We start from the raw sequence: 18930 nt of genomic DNA, 5'->3' as shown, positions 1-18930 counted from the left end.
TCATAAACACACACACACAAACCCTACCCACTGCACTCACACACTCTATCTACACACACTCACCGACAGCTTCCGACAGCCCGTAGACTCTCTGTCCATAGGCATCTGTTTTATCCCAAATGTACGTGTAGGCCAGGTTGGGCGAGGCGTGGAACCACTTCTGGAAGAGATGTCCCTCCACAGCCACCATCAGGTGGACTTTGAGCAGGCCCAGAGACACCATGGCTGGGGTCATGGTCACCTTCAGCAGGCTGCGGTAGCCAGACGTCCTGGAGCTCAGGTAGCACAGCTTCAGACTGGTCCCTGGAACATCTATCATCTCGTGGAGCACCTGGAGAGAAGGAGAGAGAGAGAGAGATGAAGGAGGAAAGATAGAGAAGAGAGATGAAGGAGGGAGATGGAGGAGAAAGATGGAGGTGGAGGAGAGAGATGGAAGAGAGATGGAGGAGAGAGGTGGAGGAGAGAGGTGGAGGTGGAAAGATAGAGAAGAGAGATGAAGGAGAGAGATGGAGGAGAGAGATGGAGGAGAGATATGGAAGAGAGATGGAGGTGGAAAGATAGAGAAGAGAGATGAAGGAGAGCGATGGAGGAGAGAGATGGAGGAGAGATATGGAAGAGAGATGGAGGTGGAAAGATAGAGAAGAGAGATGAAGGAGAGAGATGGAGGAGAGAGATGGAGGAGAGAGATGGAAGAGAGATGGAGGTGGAAAGATAGAGAAGAGAGATGAAGGAGAGAGATGGAGGAGAGAGATGGAAGAGAGATGGAGGTGAAAAGATAGAGAAGAGAGATGAAGGAGAGTGATGGAGGAGAGAGATGGAGGGGAAATGTGGAGGAGAGAGATGGAGGAGAGATGAAGGAGAGATTAAGGAGAGAGATGGAGGAGAGTTGGAGGAGAGAGATTGAAGAGAGATGGAGGAGAGATGAAGAAGAGAGATGGAGGAGAGAGGTGGAGGAGAGATGAAGGAAGAGATGGAGGAGAGAGATGAAGGAGAGAGATGGAGCAGAGAGATGGAGGAGAGAGATGAAGGGGAGAGATGGAGGAGAGAGATGGAAGAGAGATGGGGAAGAGAGATGGAGGAGAGATGGAAGAGAGATGGAAGAGGAAAGATAGAGAAGGAGGAGAGATGGAGCAGAGATGGAGCAGAGAGATGGAGGAGGAAAGGTGGGGAGATGGATGTAGGAGAGAGATGTAGGAGAGATGGAGGAAAAAGATGGAGGAGAAATATGAAGGAGGAGAGAGATGGAGGAGAGATGGAGGAAAGAGGGAGAGATGGGGACAGACAACACGGGAAAGATGAGTGTGAGAGGCTGGATACCTGACAGCACCTTGAGTGACAGAGGAGAGACAGAGGGATGAGAGGAAGGAGAGGAAGGAGATGGAAAGAGAGTCTGGTTACCTGTGTCTCAGGTATGATGGGCTTGTCCCTGGGTCTAGAGGAGAAGAGTGATGACAGAGGTGAGGTGATGACCACAGGGTCAGGTCGGAGGAAGCCGCTGAGGTCACATCCTGGGATGGTGTTCTCCTCAGTCTTCATCACCAGCGTATCCAAGACGTAGAAACGACTCCATGGTAACCACACCGTGCGGTCCTGCGTGATGAACGGAGCGCGCTCAAACCTCAGGGTCAACGAGGTGCCGCCGTTCGCTAGAAGGTCAAACCTGGAGACAGAATCAGAATTGGATTAGTTACTATGTACATTCCCGTTCAAAAGTTTGGGGTCACTTAGAAGTTTCCTTGTGTTTGAAAGAAAAGTTCTGTGAAGGGAGAAGTACACAGCGTTGTACAAAATCTTCAATTTCTTGGCAATTTCTCGCACGGAATAACCTTCATTTCTCAGAAGAATATAGACTGACAAGTTTTAGAAGAAAGTTCTTTGTTTCTGGCCATTTTGAGCCTGTAATCGAACCCACAAATGCTGATGGTCCAGATACTCAACTAGTCTAAAGAAGGCCAGTTTTATTGCTTCTTTAATCAGAACAACAGTTTTCATCTGTGCTAACATTATTGCAAAAGCCTTTTAAAATTATAAACTTGGATTAGCTAACACAACGTGCCATTGGAACACAGGAGTGATGGTTGCTGATAATGGGCCTCTGTACACCTATGTAGATATTCCATAAAAAAATCTGCCTTTTCCAGCTACTACAGTCATTTACAACATTAACAATGTCTACACTGTATTTCTGATCAATTTTATGTTATTTTAATGGACAAAAAAATGTACTTTTCTTTCAAAAACAAGGACATTTCTAAGTGAGCCCAAACTTTTGAACGGTAGTGTGTGTGTATGTGTTTGTGGTACTTACGTTCCGTCCTGGCGTGTGAGAGTATATCCATAGTGTGGGTATCTGACAAAGGAAACATTGACTCCCACCAGGGGAGTACCATCTGTAGTTAACACCTGACCTCGGATCAGAGACGCCAAGCTGAGAGACAGAGAGACAGAGAGACAGAGACAGAGAGAGAGAGAGAGAGAGACAGAGACAAAGATAGAGAGAGAGAGACAGAGAGGGAGAGAGAGAGAGAGAGAGAGAGAGAGAGAGAGAGAGAGAAAGATAGAGAGACAGAGAGAGACAGAGAGAGACAGAGAGAGAGAGAGAGAGAGAGAGAGAGAGAGAGAGAAAGATAGAGAGACAGAGAGAGACAGAGAGAGACAGAGAGAGAGAAAGATAGAGAGACAGACAGAGACAGAGAGAGAGAAAGATAGAGAGACAGACAGAGACAGAGAGAGAGAGAGATAGAGAGACAGAGAGAGACAGAGAGAGACAGAGAGAGAGAAAGATAGAGAGTGAGAGACAGAGAGAGACAGAGACAGAGAGAGACAGAGAGAGAGAAATATAGAGAGAGAGAGACAGAGAGAGAGAGTAAAGTTTACTGTTCATTTCTATTGTTTATTTCACTTTTGTATATTATCTACTTCACTTGCTTTGGCAATGTGAACATATGTTTCCCATGCCAATAACGCCCCTTGAATTTAATTGAATTGAGAGAGAGAGAGAGATACTGTATATAATACATCAACAAAAATAATAGATTGTGTGTTAGTATTCGCATGTGTGTGTGGTGTGTGTTGCAGTATGCGTCATGTGTATGTAATCTAAAGTGTGTATTCGCTCACCTGGCATTGAATGGGTTTTCCCCAGGTATGATGTGTGTGCTGTCCCGTCCCACCAGCATCATGACCCTGTCATAGAAGGATCCTACCCGGGGTTGGGACAGAGACAGGGGGCTCTGCTGGATCACCTGGAGGGGGTCTCTGGAGCCCCGACACAGAGGGCTGTTCTGACACGGGCTCTGGATACAACAGTCTGGATCCATACAGTCCGTCAGACCATCTAGAGAGAGGAGGGAGAAAGAGAGGAGGGAGAAGGAGAGGAGGGAGAAAGAGAGGAGGGAAAGGAGAGGAGGGAGAAAGAGAGGAGGGAAAAGGAGAGAAGGGAAAAGGAGAGGAGGGAGAAAGAGAGGAGGGAGAAAGAGAAGGGGGGAGAAAGAGAGGAGGGAGAAAGAGAGGAGGGAAAAAGAGAGGAGGGAGATAGAGAGGAGTGGAGGGAGACAGAGAGGAGTGGAGGGAGAAAGAGGGAAGGGAGAAAGAGAGAAGGGAGAAAGAGAAGGGGGGAGAAAGAGAGGAGGGAGATAGAGAGGAGGGAGAAAGAGAGGAGGGAGAAAGAGAGGAGGGAGAAAGAGAAGGGGGGAGAAAGAGAGGAGGGAGAAAGAGAGGAGGGAGATAGAGAGGAGTGGAGGGAGACAGAGAGGAGTGGAGGGAGAAAGAGGGAAGGGAGAAAGAGAGAAGGGAGAAAGAGAAGTGGGGAGAAAGAGAGGAGGGAGATAGAGAGGAGGGAGAAAGAGAGGAGGGAGAAAGAGAAGGGGGAGAAAGAGAGGAGGGAGAAAGAGAAGGGGGAAAAAGAGAGAAGTGAGAAAGAAAGGAGGGAGAAAGAGAAGAGGGAGATAGAGAAGAGGGAGATAGAGAGGAGGGAGAAAGAGAGGAGGGAGAAAGAGAGGAGGGAGAGAGACAGGAGGGAGAAAGAGAGGAGGGAGAAAGAGAGGAGGGAGAAAGAGATCAGGGAGAAAGAGAGGAGTAGAGGGAGAGAGGAGGGAGAAAGAGAGCAGGGAGAAAGAGAGGAGTGGAGAGAGAGAGCAGGGAGAGAGAGAGGAGGGAGAAAGAGAGGAGGGAGAAAGAGATCAGGGAGAGAGAGGAGGGAGAAAGAGAGCAGGGAGAGAGAGAGGAGGGATAAAGAGAGGAGTGGAGGGAGAGAAGAGGGAAAAAGAGAGGAGGGAAAAAGAGAGGAATGTTGGGAGAGAGGAGGCAGAGAGAGAGCAGGGAGAGAGAGAGGAGGGAGAAAGAGAGCAGGGAGAAAGAGAGGAGTAGAGAGAGAGCAGGGAGAGAGAGAGGAGGGAGAAAGAGATCAGGGAGAAAGAGATCAGGGAGAAAGAGAGGAGTGGAGGGAGAGAGGAGGGAGAAAGAGAGCAGGGAGAAAGAGAGGAGTGGAGAGAGAGAGAGCAGGGAGAGAGAGAGGGAGAGAGAGAGAGAGGAGGGAGAAAGAAAAGAGTGGAGAAAGAGATCAGGGAGAAAGTGAGGAGGGAGAAAGAGATCAGGGAGAAAGAGATCTGGGAGAAAGAGAGGAGTGGAGGGAGAGAGGAGGGAGAAAGAGAGCAGGGAGAAAGAGAGGAGTGGAGGGAGAGAGGAGGGAGAAAGAGAGCAGGGAGAAAGTGAGGAGGAGAGAGAGAGCAGGGAGAGAGAGAGGCGGGAGAGAGAGAAGGGAGAGAGAGAGGAGCGAGAAAGAGAGGAGGGGAGGAAGACAGGAGAGAGAAAGAGAGGAGGGAAAATGAGAGGAGAGAGAAAGAGAGGAGGGAGAAAGAGAGGAGTGGAGAAAGAGAGGAGGGAGAAAGAGAGCAGGGAGAGAGAGAGCAGGGAGAGAGAGAGGATAGAGAAAGAGAGGAGCGAGAAAGAGAGGAGGGAGAAAGAGAGGAGTGGAGAGAGAGAGGAGGGAGAAAGAGAGGAGGGAGAAAGAAAGGAGGGAGAAAGAGAGGAGGGAGAAAGAGAGGAGGGATAAGGAGAGGAGGGATAAAGAGAGGAGTGGAGAAAGAGAGGAGGGAGAAAGAGAGGAGGGAGAAAGAGAGGAGGGAGAAAGAGAGGAGGGAAAGAGAGAGGAGGAAAAGAGAGAGGAGGGAGAGAGAGAGGAGGGAGAGAGAGAGGAGGGACAGAGAGAGGAGGGAGAAAGAGAGGAGGGAGAGAGAGAGGAGGGAGAGAGAGAGGAGGGAAAGAGAGAGGAGGGAGAGAGAGAGGAGGGGAGAGAGAGAGGAGTGGAGAGCTGAGATAGTTTCAGTGTCTCAAACACACACATATTACTATGAAAGGTTACTTCATTCTCCTTACAATTTATTTCAACTTAAGATGAAAAGTTTGCACTGCTGAACTACCAGTGGTCTAAACCCTTAATTTCCCACACATACCCCCTTCATTGTCCGTGTTGTCGGCACAGGAGGTCTCCATGGCAACGCTGCATCCGGCACCCCTCCAGCCTGTCTTGCATTCACAGTGCCAGCTCTGCTCCCCTATGGTACACTGACCATTACCATTACACAGGTTAGGACAGCCATCTGAGGAGAGGGAGGGGGGAGAGGAACGTGGGATGTAGAGAGAGAGATAAAGATATATAGGGGGGAAGGAGAGAGAGAGAGTAAGAGAGGGAGAGATAGAGAGGGGGGAGAAAAAGTGAGAGAGTGGGGAGAGAGAAAGGGGGTAGGGAGAGAGAGCGGGGAGAGGGAGAGAGAGCGGGGAGAGGGAGAGAGAGAGAGGGGGGAGGGAGAGAGAGAGGGGAGGGAGAGAGAGAGAAAGAGAGAGAGAGGGGGGAAGATAGGGAGAGAAAGGGGTAAGAGAGAGTGAGGGGGGAGGGGGGAGGGAGAGAGAGAGAGGGGGGGAGAGATGGAGGGAAGTGAGGGAGGGAGTGAGAGAGGGGGGGCAGGGGGAGGGAGAGAGGGAGGTGGGAGAGAGAGTGGGAGGGGGAGGGAGAGTGAGGGGGAGGGAGAGAGAGAGCAAGAGAGAGAGAGAGGGGGGAAGATAGGGAGAGAAAGGGGTAAGAGAGAGTGAGGGGGGAGGGGGGAGGGAGAGAGAGAGAGGGGGGGAGAGATGGAGGGAAGTGAGGGAGGGAGTGAGAGAGGGGGGGCAGGGGGAGGGAGAGAGGGAGGTGGGAGAGAGAGTGGGAGGGGGAGGGAGAGTGAGGGGGAGGTAGAGAGGGGGAAAGAGAGAGAGAGAGCGGGGTAGAGAGTAAGGGATAGGCAGAGAGAAAGTGGGGGTAGAGAGAGAACAAACGGGAGGAAGAGAGAGATAGAAGGGAGAGAGAGAGTGATAGATGAGGGAGGGAGAGAGAAAGAGAGACATACTTTATTGTGTTTTAATGCATTAAAGGTCTCAGTCAATCCAATGATTATGGTAAAGCATTCCTGATTCCACACAACACATCAATTAGATATCTGCAGGGCAATTTAAATTTCCATTCTCCATACTGTGTACCCAACCAGCTCTCACAGTCTCACGTCAGAGTTAGACGTTTATCCATGTTTCTCAAACGTCAAATTTCAAAGTTGTTCCAAACGTCCTAATTTGAAAGTGTTTAAGGTTAAGTTCAGGCATCAGCTCCTAAATCATAAGGTTAGGCATTAACTCTGAGTGGTTAAGGTTAGGCATTAACTCTGAGTGGTTAAGGTTGGGCATTAACTCTGAGTGGTTAAATCTTCTATGGGATGTCCCACCCACGGGACGGTTCGCCTAACATGCGCTAATGTGATTGGCATGACGTTTTAAGTAACAAGAACATTTCCCAGGACATAGACATCTCTGATATTGGCAGAATGCTTAAATTCTTGTTAAATCTAACTGCACTGCCCAATTTACAGTAGCTATTACAGTGAAAGAATAGGAGACCATGCTATTGTTTGAGGAGAGTTCACAGTTATGAACTTGAAAATGTATTAATAAACCAATTAGGCACATTTGGGCAGTCTTGATACAACATTTTGAACAGAAATGGAACGGATCATTGGATCGGTCTAAAACTTTGCACATACACTGATGCCATCTAGTGGCCAAAATCAAAATTGCGCCTAACCTCGAATAATACATTGTGACCTTTCTCTTGCATTTCAAATATGATGTAAAAAAAACAAAAAAAACAACGCATGTTTTTTTCTTTGTATTATCTTTTACCAGATCTATTGTGTTATATTCTCCTCCATTAATTTCATATTTCCACATACTTCAAAGTGTTTTCTTTCAAATGGTATCAAGAATATGCATATCCTTGCTTCAGGTCCTGAGCTACAGGCAGTTAGATTTGGGTATGTCATTTTAGGCAAAAATGGAAAGAAAGGGTCCGGCCCTCAGACCAGCCATGTACTGTTCTGCCTAACTGAGTGTTGAGTGTGTATGTGTGTGTGTATGTGTGTGTGTATGTGTGTGTGTATGTGTGTGTGTATGTGTGTGTTGGCCCAGGACCATAGAGCACAACAGAGTGTCAGCCATGATTGTCTGTAAAATGGATCTATTTTAAGCAGACCGACCGTTATGCAGAGCAAGGACAGCAGAATCTATATGGGGCATTGATCAGCAAGCCAGGCAGGCAGGGAGGGAGGCAGGCAGGGAGGGAGGCAGGGAGGGAGGCAGGCAGGGAGGGAGGGAGGGAGGCAGGGAGGCAGGCAGGGAGGCAGGGAGGGAGGGAGGGAGGCAGGGAGGGAGGCAGGGAGGGAGGGAGGGAGGGAGGGAGGGAGGGAGGGAGGCAGGGAGGGAGGCAGGCAGGGAGGGAGGGAGGCAGGGAGGGAGGCAGGCAGGGAGGGAGGGAGGGAAGCAGGGAGCCAGGGAGGGAGGGAGGCAGGGAGGCAGGCAGGCAGGCAGGGAGGCAGGGAGGCAGGCAGGCAGGGAGGCAGGCAGGCAGGCCCTCTCCTTAATGCTAGAGGACAATTAAATTCCCCTCATACTAACCAGAATAAAGTGGGATTTCAGAAACTATTAAGTCCATTCCCCTCACTAATGTAGTTGGATGTGATGAAATCCCCCTTAAAAAGCCTTGGGTTATGGGTCAGCACACACAGAGAGGGAAGGAGAGAGTGTGTTTGTGAGAGAGAGAGAGAGAGAGAGAGAGAGAGAGAGAGAGAGAGAGAGAGAGAGAGAGAGAGAGAGAGAGAGAGAATAAAAGAAAAGAACAGAGGAGTAGATAGAAGACGTGGTGTCCTACAGAAAGTTGGTCCCCTTCCCCAGCAGCAGTAGCAGCAGTTGTGTCATCCAGCTGTCTCCTCCTTAAAGGTCAGTTAGTGAAGGTTAGAGACATAAATCCTAAAACCATGGATGGACCTGATGACAACACACTATGAAACACCCTGGCACATAAAACTCTCTTTCCAATCTGAACTCTCTCTCTCTCTTTTCTCTTTTTTTCTCAATCTACATATGAGCTCTTCCTCTCTTTCCATTATCTCTCCATTTCTCCCTCTATCTCTGTCACTCTCTCTTCTTCCTCGTCCCACATCTCGCCTCTCTCTCTCTCCTCCCCCTCCTCCTCCTCTCTTTCTCTCCCCCCTCTCTCCCTCCTGCTCCCCCTCTCTCTCCTCTTCCTCGTCCCCCATCTCCCCCCTCTCTTCTTCCTCCTCCCCTCTCCCCTGGGTACTACTCTGTACAACAGTGAAAGCCATCTTATTAACTTTAGTAGGGCAGAGGACACTCCAAACCATCCACAGGGGATCTATAGCCTTCTGTTCAATTCAGTTTGGTTGGGGGACATTGGATCCTGTCACAGGACTTTAACACAACTCCTAACTCCTAGCCTTTGAGTGTGTGTGGTGTGGTGTGTGGTGTGGTGTGTGTGTGTAAACAAACAATCCACCCTGTCATGTGTATGTATGGTAGATGTCACTGTTTCGCTGTGATCTCTGTCAAGTGGAAACGTTTGTGGTTCAGAACTGGATCAATTCGTAGTTCCAATAATGGTGGACAGACCTGCTGGTGTCTTTATAAGAAGACAGAGAGACTGGGGTTAGTACTCCTTATATGTCTCTCTACACACACACACACACACACACACACACACACACACACACACACACACACACACACACACACACACACACACACACACACACACACACACACACACACACACACACACACACACACACCTGTTCTGTTAAATTCCCCCATATGAGAGAGTGGCTGAGGGGAACTGTTATGTTAAATAGAGTGCTTCATTTGAGCCGGATACTGAAACCTTCCGGTTACTAGTCCAACGCTCTAACCACTAGGCTACCCTGCCGGATACTGAAACCTTCCGGTTACTAGTCCAACGCTCTAACCACTAGGCTACCCTGCCGGATAATGAAACCTTCCGGTTACTAGTCCAACGCTCTAACCACTAGGCTACCCTGCCGGATAATGAAACCTTCCGGTTACTAGTCCAACGCTCTAACCACTAGGCTACCCTGCCGGATACTGGAACCTTCCGGTTACTAGTCCAACGCTCTAACCACTAGGCTACCCTGCCGGATAATGAAACCTTCCGGTTACTAGTCCAACGCTCTAACCACTAGGCTACCCTGCCGGATACTGAAACCTTCCGGTTACTAGTCCAACGCTCTAACCACTAGGCTACCCTGCCGGATAATGAAACCTTCCGGTTACTAGTCCAACGCTCTAACCACTAGGCTACCCTGCCGGATACTGAAACCTTCCGGTTACTAGTCCAACGCTCTAACCACTAGGCTACCCTGCCGGATACTGAAACCTTCCGGTTACTAGTCCAACGCTCTAACCACTAGGCTACCCTGCCGGATACTGGAACCTTCCGGTTACTAGTCCAACGCTCTAACCACTAGGCTACCCTGCCGGATAATGAAACCTTCCGGTTACTAGTCCAACGCTCTAACCACTAGGCTACCCTGCCGGATACTGGAACCTTCCGGTTACTAGTCCAACGCTCTAACCACTAGGCTACCCTGCCGGATAATGAAACCTTCCGGTTACTAGTCCAACGCTCTAACCACTAGGCTACCCTGCCGGATAATGAAACCTTCCGGTTACTAGTCCAACGCTCTAACCACTAGGCTACCCTGCCGGATACTGAAACCTTCCGGTTACTAGTCCAACGCTCTAACCACTAGGCTACCCTGCCGGATAATGAAACCTTCCGGTTACTAGTCCAACGCTCTAACCACTAGGCTACCCTGCCGGATACTGGAACCTTCCGGTTACTAGTCCAACGCTCTAACCACTAGGCTACCCTGCCGGATACTGAAACCTTCCGGTTACTAGTCCAACGCTCTAACCACTAGGCTACCCTGCCGGATACTGGAACCTTCCGGTTACTAGTCCAACGCTCTAACCACTAGGCTACCCTGCCGGATACTGAAACCTTCCGGTTACTAGTCCAACGCTCTAACCACTAGGCTACCCTGCCGGATAATGAAACCTTCCGGTTACTAGTCCAACGCTCTAACCACTAGGCTACCCTGCCGGATACTGCCGGAACAGGATCAGGCACCTCTCCGTTTTGGACTGTTTTGCTCCCTATTTGTTCCTGTTCCTAACCTATTTGGCTGTGGCATGAACAATTATTTTAACTTAAAAAAAACAAAAATGTAATACAAGCGTTCAAAGATCATTCGAGTTGCTTTTGTGAATTCTCCTGCCCACACAAAAAAGCGTAATGTGAAAAAATATATTTTGAGCATGGGCCAAATATTCTAAGAGTTGATTTGGGATGGGCCGGTCCGGATTTATGGGTTGTGCAACATTTTAAACTATGTGTGAGAAGCACTAGCGGTTCTTGGGGGGGGGGGGGGGGGGGCAACAATTTTGGACCCCCTAAATGTGGAGTATGAAATAATTTTTACATAACTAATTTTTGCTATCATTCTTTTTTTACATCCATTATTAGACAGTGGCAACGATGATGATTATGTACATGGTCTTTTGCCTGCTAATGCCTGCAATGCAGTGAAGAAAACGATATGACAACAATAACGTCTAATGTAACTGGCCCCTCCAACAGTACAACTGGCCCCAGCTTGCCCCCCCCCCCCCCCCCCCAGTTGAAATGGTCTAGAAACGCCACTGGTGAGAAGCGCACCAGTATCTCACATAACTAGAATGAGAGTCACTTTCTATGATCTTTGCCCCTCTCCGCTCTGAGAGACATGAGCCTGCAACTCTCATATCTTCACCGTTGCACTTCATCATTTATTTCCATATACTGTAGAATCAAAGGGTTCTGGAGGAAGGGCAGCATCCTGATGAACCTAAATACATGTCACAAAGTTATATAATTACTGCTGCCTGTTCAGAAATAAATTAAATCATTCAGAATAGCCCACTACACCATTAGAAGGACTATAATTTAGCCACAGGATCAATAGTTTATTTATTTTTAATAGCCTAGCTGTGGATTGTAGCCCAATAACAAGGAAAAGCCTATACTATACAAGGAAAAGTCTATACTATACAAGGAAAAGTCTATACTATACAAGGAAAAGTCTATACTATACAAGGAAAAGTCTATACTATACAAGGAAAAGTCTATACTCTACAAGGAAAAGCCTATACTCGGGAAAAGCCTATACTATACAAGGAAAAGTCTATACTATACAAGGAAAAGTCTATACTCTACAAGGAAAAGTCTATACTATACAAGGAAAAGTATATACTATACAAGGAAAAGCCTATACTATACAAGGAAAAGTCTATACTATACAAGGAAAAGCCTATACTATACAAGGAAAAGTCTATACTATACAAGGAAAAGTCTATACTATACAAGGAAAAGCCTAAACTATACAAGGAAAAGTCTATACTATAAAAGGAAAAGTCTATACTATACAAGGAAAAGTCTATACTATACAAGGAAAAGTCTATACTACACAAGGAAAAGCCTATACTTTACAAGGAAAAGTCTATACTATACAAGGAAAAGTCTATACTATACAAGGAAAAGTCTACACTATACAAGGAAAAGTCTATACTATACAAGGAAAAATCTATACTATACAAGGAAAAGCCTATACTATACAAGGAAAAGCCTATACTATACAAGGAAAAGTCTATACTATACAAGGAAAAGCCTATACTATACAAGGAAAAGCCTATACTATACAAGGAAAAGTCTATACTATACAAGGAAAAGCCTATACTATACAAGGAAAAGCCTATACTATACAAGGAAAAGTCTATACTATACAAGGAAAAGTCTATACTATACAAGGAAAAGCCTATACTATACAAGGAAAAGCCTATACTATACAAGGAAAAGTCTATACTATACAAGGAAAAGCCTATACTATACAAGGAAAAGCCTATACTATACAAGGAAAAGTCTATACTATACAAGGAAAAGTCTATACTATACAAGGAAAAGTCTATACTATACAAGGAAAAGTCTATACTATACAAGGAAAAGCCTATACTATACAAGGAAAAGCCTATACTATACAAGGAAAAGTCTATACTATACAAGGAAAAGTCTATACTATACAAGGAAAAGTCTATACTATACAAGGAAAAGTCTATACTATACAAGGACAAGTCTATACTATACAAGGAAAAGTCTATACTATACAAGGAAAAGTCTATACTATACAAGGAAAAGCCTATACTATACAAGGAAAAGCCTATACTATACAAGGAAAAGCCTATACTATACAAGGAAAAGTCTATACTATACAAGGAAAAGCCTATACTATACAAGGAAAAGCCTATACTATACAAGGAAAAGTCTATACTATACAAGGAAAAGTCTATACTATACAAGGAAAAGTCTATACTATACAAGGAAAAGTCTATACTATACAAGGAAAAGTCTATACTATACAAGGAAAAGCATATACTATACAAGGAAAAGCCTATACTATACAAGGAAAAGTCTATACTATACAAGGAAAAGTCTATACTATACAAGGAAAAGCCTATACTATACAAGGAAAAGCCTATACTATACAAGGAAAAGTCTATACTATACAAGGAAAAGTCTATACTATACAAGGAAAAGCCTATACTATACAAGGAAAAGTCTATACTCTACAAGGAAAAGCCTATACTATACAAGGAAAAGTCTATACTATACAAGGAAAAGTCTATACTATACAAGGAAAAGTCTATACTTTACAAGGAAAAGTCTATACTATACAAGGAAAAGTCTATACTCTACAAGGAAAAGCCTATACTATACAAGGAAAAGTCTATACTATAGAAGGACAAGTCTATACTATACAAGGAAAAGTCTATACTATACAAGGAAAAGTCTATACTATACAAGGAAAAGTCTATACTATACAAGGAAAAGTCTATACTCTACAAGGAAAAGCCTATACTATACAAGGAAAAGTCTATACTATACAAGGAAAAGTCTATACTATACAAGGAAAAGCCTATACTATACAAGGAAAAGTCTATACTATACAAGGAAAAGCCTATACTATACAAGGAAAAGCCTATACTATACAAGGAAAAGTCTATACTATACAAGGAAAAGTCTATACTATACAAGGAAAAGTCTATACTCGGGAAAAGCCTATACTATACAAGGAAAAGTCTATACTATACAAGGAAAAGTCTATACTCTACAAGGAAAAGCCTATACTATACAAGGAAAAGTCTATACTATACAAGGAAAAGTCTATACTATACAAGGAAAAGTCTACACTCTACAAGGAAAAGCCTATACTATACAAGGAAAAGTCTATACTATACAAGGAAAAGTCTATACTATACAAGGAAAAGTCTATACTCTACAAGGAAAAGCCTATACTATACAAGGAAAAGTCTATACTATACAAGGAAAAGTCTATACTATACAAGGAAAAGTCTATACTATACAAGGAAAAGCCTATACTATACAAGGAAAAGCCTATACTCTACAAGGAAAAGCCTATACTATACAAGGAAAAGTCTATACTATACAAGGAAAAGTCTATACTCTACAAGGAAAAGTCTATACTCTACAAGGAAAAGCCTATACTATACAAGGAAAAGCCTATACTCGGGAAAAACCTATACTATACAAGGAAAAGCCTATACTATACAAGGAAAAGTCTATACTATACAAGGAAAAGTCTATACTATACAAGGAAAAGCCTATACTCTACAAGGAAAAGCCTATACTATACAAGGAAAAGTCTATACTATACAAGGAAAAGTCTATACTCGGGAAAAGTCTATACTATACAAGGAAAAGTCTATACTATACAAGGAAAAGCCTATACTATACAAGGAAAAGCCTATACTATACAAGGAAAAGTCTATACTATACAAGGAAAAGTCTATACTATACAAGGAAAAGCCTATACTCTACAAGGAAAAGCCTATACTATACAAGGAAAAGTCTATACTATACAAGGAAAAGCCTATACTTGGGAAAAGCCTATACTCTACAAGGAAAAGTCTATACTATACAAGGAAAAGTCTATACTATACAAGGAAAAGTCTATACTATACAAGGAAAAGTCTATACTCTACAAGGAAAAGTCTATACTATACAAGGAAAAGTCTATACTCTACAAGGAAAAGTATATACTATACAAGGAAAAGTCTATACTATACAAGGAAAAGTCTATACTCTACAAGGAAAAGTCTATACTATACAAGGAAAAGCCTATACTATACAAGGAAAAGTCTATACTATACAAGGAAAAGTCTATACTATACAAGGAAAAGTCTATACTATACAAGGAAAAGTCTATACTATACAAGGAAAAGTCTATACTATACAAGGAAAAGTCTATACTATACAAGGAAAAGTCTATACTATACAAGGAAAAGCCTATACTATACAAGGAAAAGTCTATACTGTACAAGGAAAAGTCTATACTATACAAGGAAAAGTCTATACTATACAAGGAAAAGTCTATACTATACAAGGAAAAGTCTATACTATACAAGGAAAAGTCTATACTATACAAGGAAAAGTCTATACTATACATGGAAAAGTCTATACTATACAAGGAAAAGTCTATACTATACAAGGAAAAGTCTATACTCTACAAGGAAAAGTCTATACTATACAAGGAAAAGCCTATACTATACAAGGAAAAGCCTATAGTCGGGAACGCACGGCAAATCTGTCTGTGAAAAAACACCAAGCAGACAAACCAAGCCTTTCTGTCACGTTCTGACCTTCGTTCTTTTGTTATGTCTTTGTTTTAGTATGGTCAGGGCGTGAGTTGGGTGGGTTGTCTATGTTAGTTTTTCTATGATTTGCTATTTCTGTGTTTGGCCTGGTATGGTTCTCAATCAGAGGCAGCTGTCAATCATTGTCCCTGATTGAGAAACATATTCAGGTAGCCTGTTTTCTATTGTGTTTCGTGGGTGAATCTTTTTTTGTTTTCTGTTGTGTGTCTGCACCAGCCAGAACTGTTTTCAGTCGTATCTCTTTGTTATTTCCGTGTTGATTCTAATAAATATGGACACAGACCACGCTGCAGCTTGGTCCTCACCTTCTTCCACCATCGACGACCGGTACACTTTCACAATATTTCAAATACAATATGTGTCTCCACACACCTAGGACTAGGCTATTGATTTAAGACCAGGTCATTTTTGCCAGTGTCAAAGTAGCCTGCCATTTTGATCATTTGTTAGGTATTCAAAAAGATTCTGCTATAGTCTCCAGTCATCTAAAATGAAGTAGATTTTGTATGAAATGTGTTTATAAAAGGCCAACATTTTTCTGGACCGTGAGCTACTAAAAATGTCTCCCATGTGTGCAACTTCTGTAAGTGCCTCTACTCTACTGATCTATGCCACTACGCACATGTGATGATATGCATGCAATCCTTTAATACGAAGGTGATTTTATTTCTCATGCATTCTGGTACTTCAGAACTCCCCAGGTCGCCCCCCTCTAGTACTCACTTTTTGTTCTCTGCACCTCACGATTGACAAATGAAGCCCTGGTTAAATAGCCCCATATGAGAGAGAGGCTGAGTGGGACTGTTCTGTTATATACCCCCATATGAGAGAGAGGCTGAGGGGGACTGTTCTGTTATATACCCCGATATGAGAGAGAGGCTGAGGGGGACTGTTCTGTTATATACCCCGATATGAGAGAGAGGCTGAGGGGGACTGTTCTGTTATATACCCCGATATGAGAGAGAGGCTGAGGGGGCCTGTTCTGTTATATACCCCCCTATGAGAGAGAGGCTGAGGGGGCCTCACCATGGAAAAATAAAGGTTAATAGACACAGCTTGAACTATGATCTCTGGATAGTAACCCCTGGCTACAGTAGCTGAGAGGTTGTGGATGGTAACCCCTGGCTACAGTGGCTGATAGGTTGTGGATGGTAACCCCTGGCTACAGTGGCTGATAGGTTGTGGATGGTAACCCCAGGCTACAGTGGCTGATAGGTTGTGGATGGTAACCCCAGGCTACAGTGGCTGATAGGTTGTGGATGGTAACCCCAGGCTACAGTGGCTGATAGGTTGTGGATGGTAACCCCAGGCTACAGTGGCTGATAGGTTGTGGATGGTAACCCCAGGCTACAGTGGCTGATAGGTTGTGGATGGTAACCCCAGGCTACAGTGGCTGATAGGTTGTGGATGGTAACCCCTGGCTACGGTGGCTGAGAGGTTGTGGATGGTAACCCCTGGCTACGGTGGCTGAGAGGTTGTGGATGGTAACCCCTGGCTACAGTAGCTGTGAGGTTGTGGATAGTAACCCCTGGCTACAGTAGCTGAGAGGTTGTGGATGGTAACCCCTGGCTACAGTGGCTGATAGGTTGTGGATGGTAACCCCAGGCTACAGTGGCTGATAGGTTGTGGATGGTAACCCCAGGCTACAGTGGCTGATAGGTTGTGGATGGTAACCCCAGGCTACAGTGGCTGATAGGTTGTGGATGGTAACCCCAGGCTACAGTGGCTGATAGGTTGTGGATGGTAACCCCTGGCTACGGTGGCTGAGAGGTTGTGGATGGTAACCCCTGGCTACGGTGGCTGAGAGGTTGTGGATGGTAACCCCTGGCTACAGTGGCTGATAGGTTGTGGATGGTAACCCCTGGCTATGGTGGCTGATAGGTTGTGGATGGTAACCCCTGGCTACAGTGGCTGTGAGGTTGTGGATAGTAACCCCTGGCTACAGTAGCTGAGAGGTTGTGGATGGTAACCCCTGGCTACGGTGGCTGTGAGGTTGTGGATAGTAACCCCTGGCTACAGTACCTGAGAGGTTGTGGATGGTAACCCCTGGCTACAGTGGTTGTGTGGTTGTGAATGGTAAAACACTGGTTGGTTGGTGAAAGACAGACAGACAGACAGACAGACAGACAGACAGACAGACAGACAGACAGATATAGATATAGATATAGAAATATAGATAGCACACAGATGACTAGTCTACTGGGCCAAGCTTACCAACGCCAGCCAGCCCCAAACCCACAGACGACTTAGCAGCGACTAGTTCCTACTACTATGCAGCACGAGAAGCTAAACGCTGAAAACCAAAATACAGTTTTACCTTTGTCAACCAAGTCCCACATGTCTGCATTGAGAGAAAAAACGTGCAGAGAGAGTGGCGTTATGAAAAAAAGGAACGGAAGGAGTTTAAAATGCAAGCACATGCCTAGCCTACAGTAGATCACATGCCTAGCCTACAGTAGATCACATGCATGGCCTACAGTAGATCACATGCATGGCCTACAGTAGATCACATGCATGGCCTACAGTAGATCACATGCATGGCCTACAGTAGATCACATGCATAGCCTACAGTAGATCACATGCATGGCCTACAGTAGATCACATGCATGGCCTACAGTAGATCACATGCATGGCCTACAGTAGATCACATGCCTAGCCTACAGTAGATCACATGCATGGCCTACAGTAGATCACATGCATGGCCTACAGTAGATCAGATGCCTAGCCTACAGTAGATCACATGCATAGCCTACAGTAGATCACATGCCTAGCCTACAGTAGATCACATGCATAGCCTACAGTAGATCACATGCCTAGCCTACAGTAGATCACATGCCTAGCCTACAGTAGATCACATGCATAGCCTACAGTAGATCACATGCCTAGCCTACAGTAGATCACATGCCTAGCCTACAGTAGATCACATGCATAGCCTACAGTAGATCACATGCCTAGCCTACAGTAGATCACATGCCTAGCCTACAGTAGATCACATGCCTAGCCTACAGTAGATCACATGCCTAGCCTACAGTAGATCACATGCCTAGCCTACAGTAGATCACATGCCTAGCCTACAGTAGATCACATGCCTAGCCTACAGTAGATCACATGCCTAGCCTACAGTAGATCACATGCCTAGCCTACAGTAGATCACATGCATAGCCTACAGTAGATCACATGCCTAGCCTACAGTAGATCACATGCCTAGCCTACAGTAGATCACATGCCTAGCCTACAGTAGATCACATGCCTAGCCTACAGTAGATCAGATGCCTAGCCTACAGTAGATCACATGCCTAGCCTACAGTAGATCACATGCATAGCCTACAGTAGATCACATGCCTAGCCTACAGTAGATCACATGCCTAGCCTACAGTAGATCATATGCCTAGCCTACAGTAGATCACATGCCTAGCCTACAGTAGATCACATGCCTAGCCTACAGTAGATCACATGCCTAGCCTACAGTAGATCATCGCCTAGATCAGCACCCACAAGCAGACTAGTGAGGAGTTTTGTCTTGTGAAAGACACAGCATACAAAGCTGCCCTAGTTTCTGGTGGGGAACAGAGCGTTGATCTCACAAAGTGTTGTTCCCCCCCACTGTGTTTCTGACACCGGAGTATTCTGAGGAAAAGCGCTGCTCGGTGAAATGGTGAATGGGAAATTGAACTTCCTATTTCAAAGCATTATGGGTAAATCAAAATAGCGAGGCATCCAACCTTCCATCAATCTATCCTACACACACACACACACACACACACACAC

The 18930-nt window shown here is 45.2% G+C and overlaps 1 protein-coding gene across 1 annotated transcript in view; it reads right to left on the bottom strand.

The window, feature by feature from the left end:
* The window catches only part of LOC110504380 (teneurin-2), a 257663-nt gene that overhangs the window by 43852 nt on the left and 194881 nt on the right, over positions 1–18930 (bottom strand). Inside the window, exons 16-20 of the mRNA XM_036943640.1 lie at positions 5454–5600; positions 3121–3337; positions 2309–2428; positions 1399–1660; positions 64–331 (exon numbers count right to left, since the gene is read on the bottom strand). Of these exons, the coding sequence (XP_036799535.1) occupies positions 64–331; positions 1399–1660; positions 2309–2428; positions 3121–3337; positions 5454–5600 (1014 nt within the window). The remainder of the gene's footprint in view (positions 1–63; positions 332–1398; positions 1661–2308; positions 2429–3120; positions 3338–5453; positions 5601–18930) is intronic.

Source organism: Oncorhynchus mykiss, chromosome 14, assembly GCF_013265735.2.
Source record: "Oncorhynchus mykiss isolate Arlee chromosome 14, USDA_OmykA_1.1, whole genome shotgun sequence".
In the NCBI taxonomy this organism is placed as follows: domain Eukaryota; kingdom Metazoa; phylum Chordata; class Actinopteri; order Salmoniformes; family Salmonidae; genus Oncorhynchus; species Oncorhynchus mykiss.
This window is presented reverse-complemented; position numbering and strand designations above follow the sequence as displayed.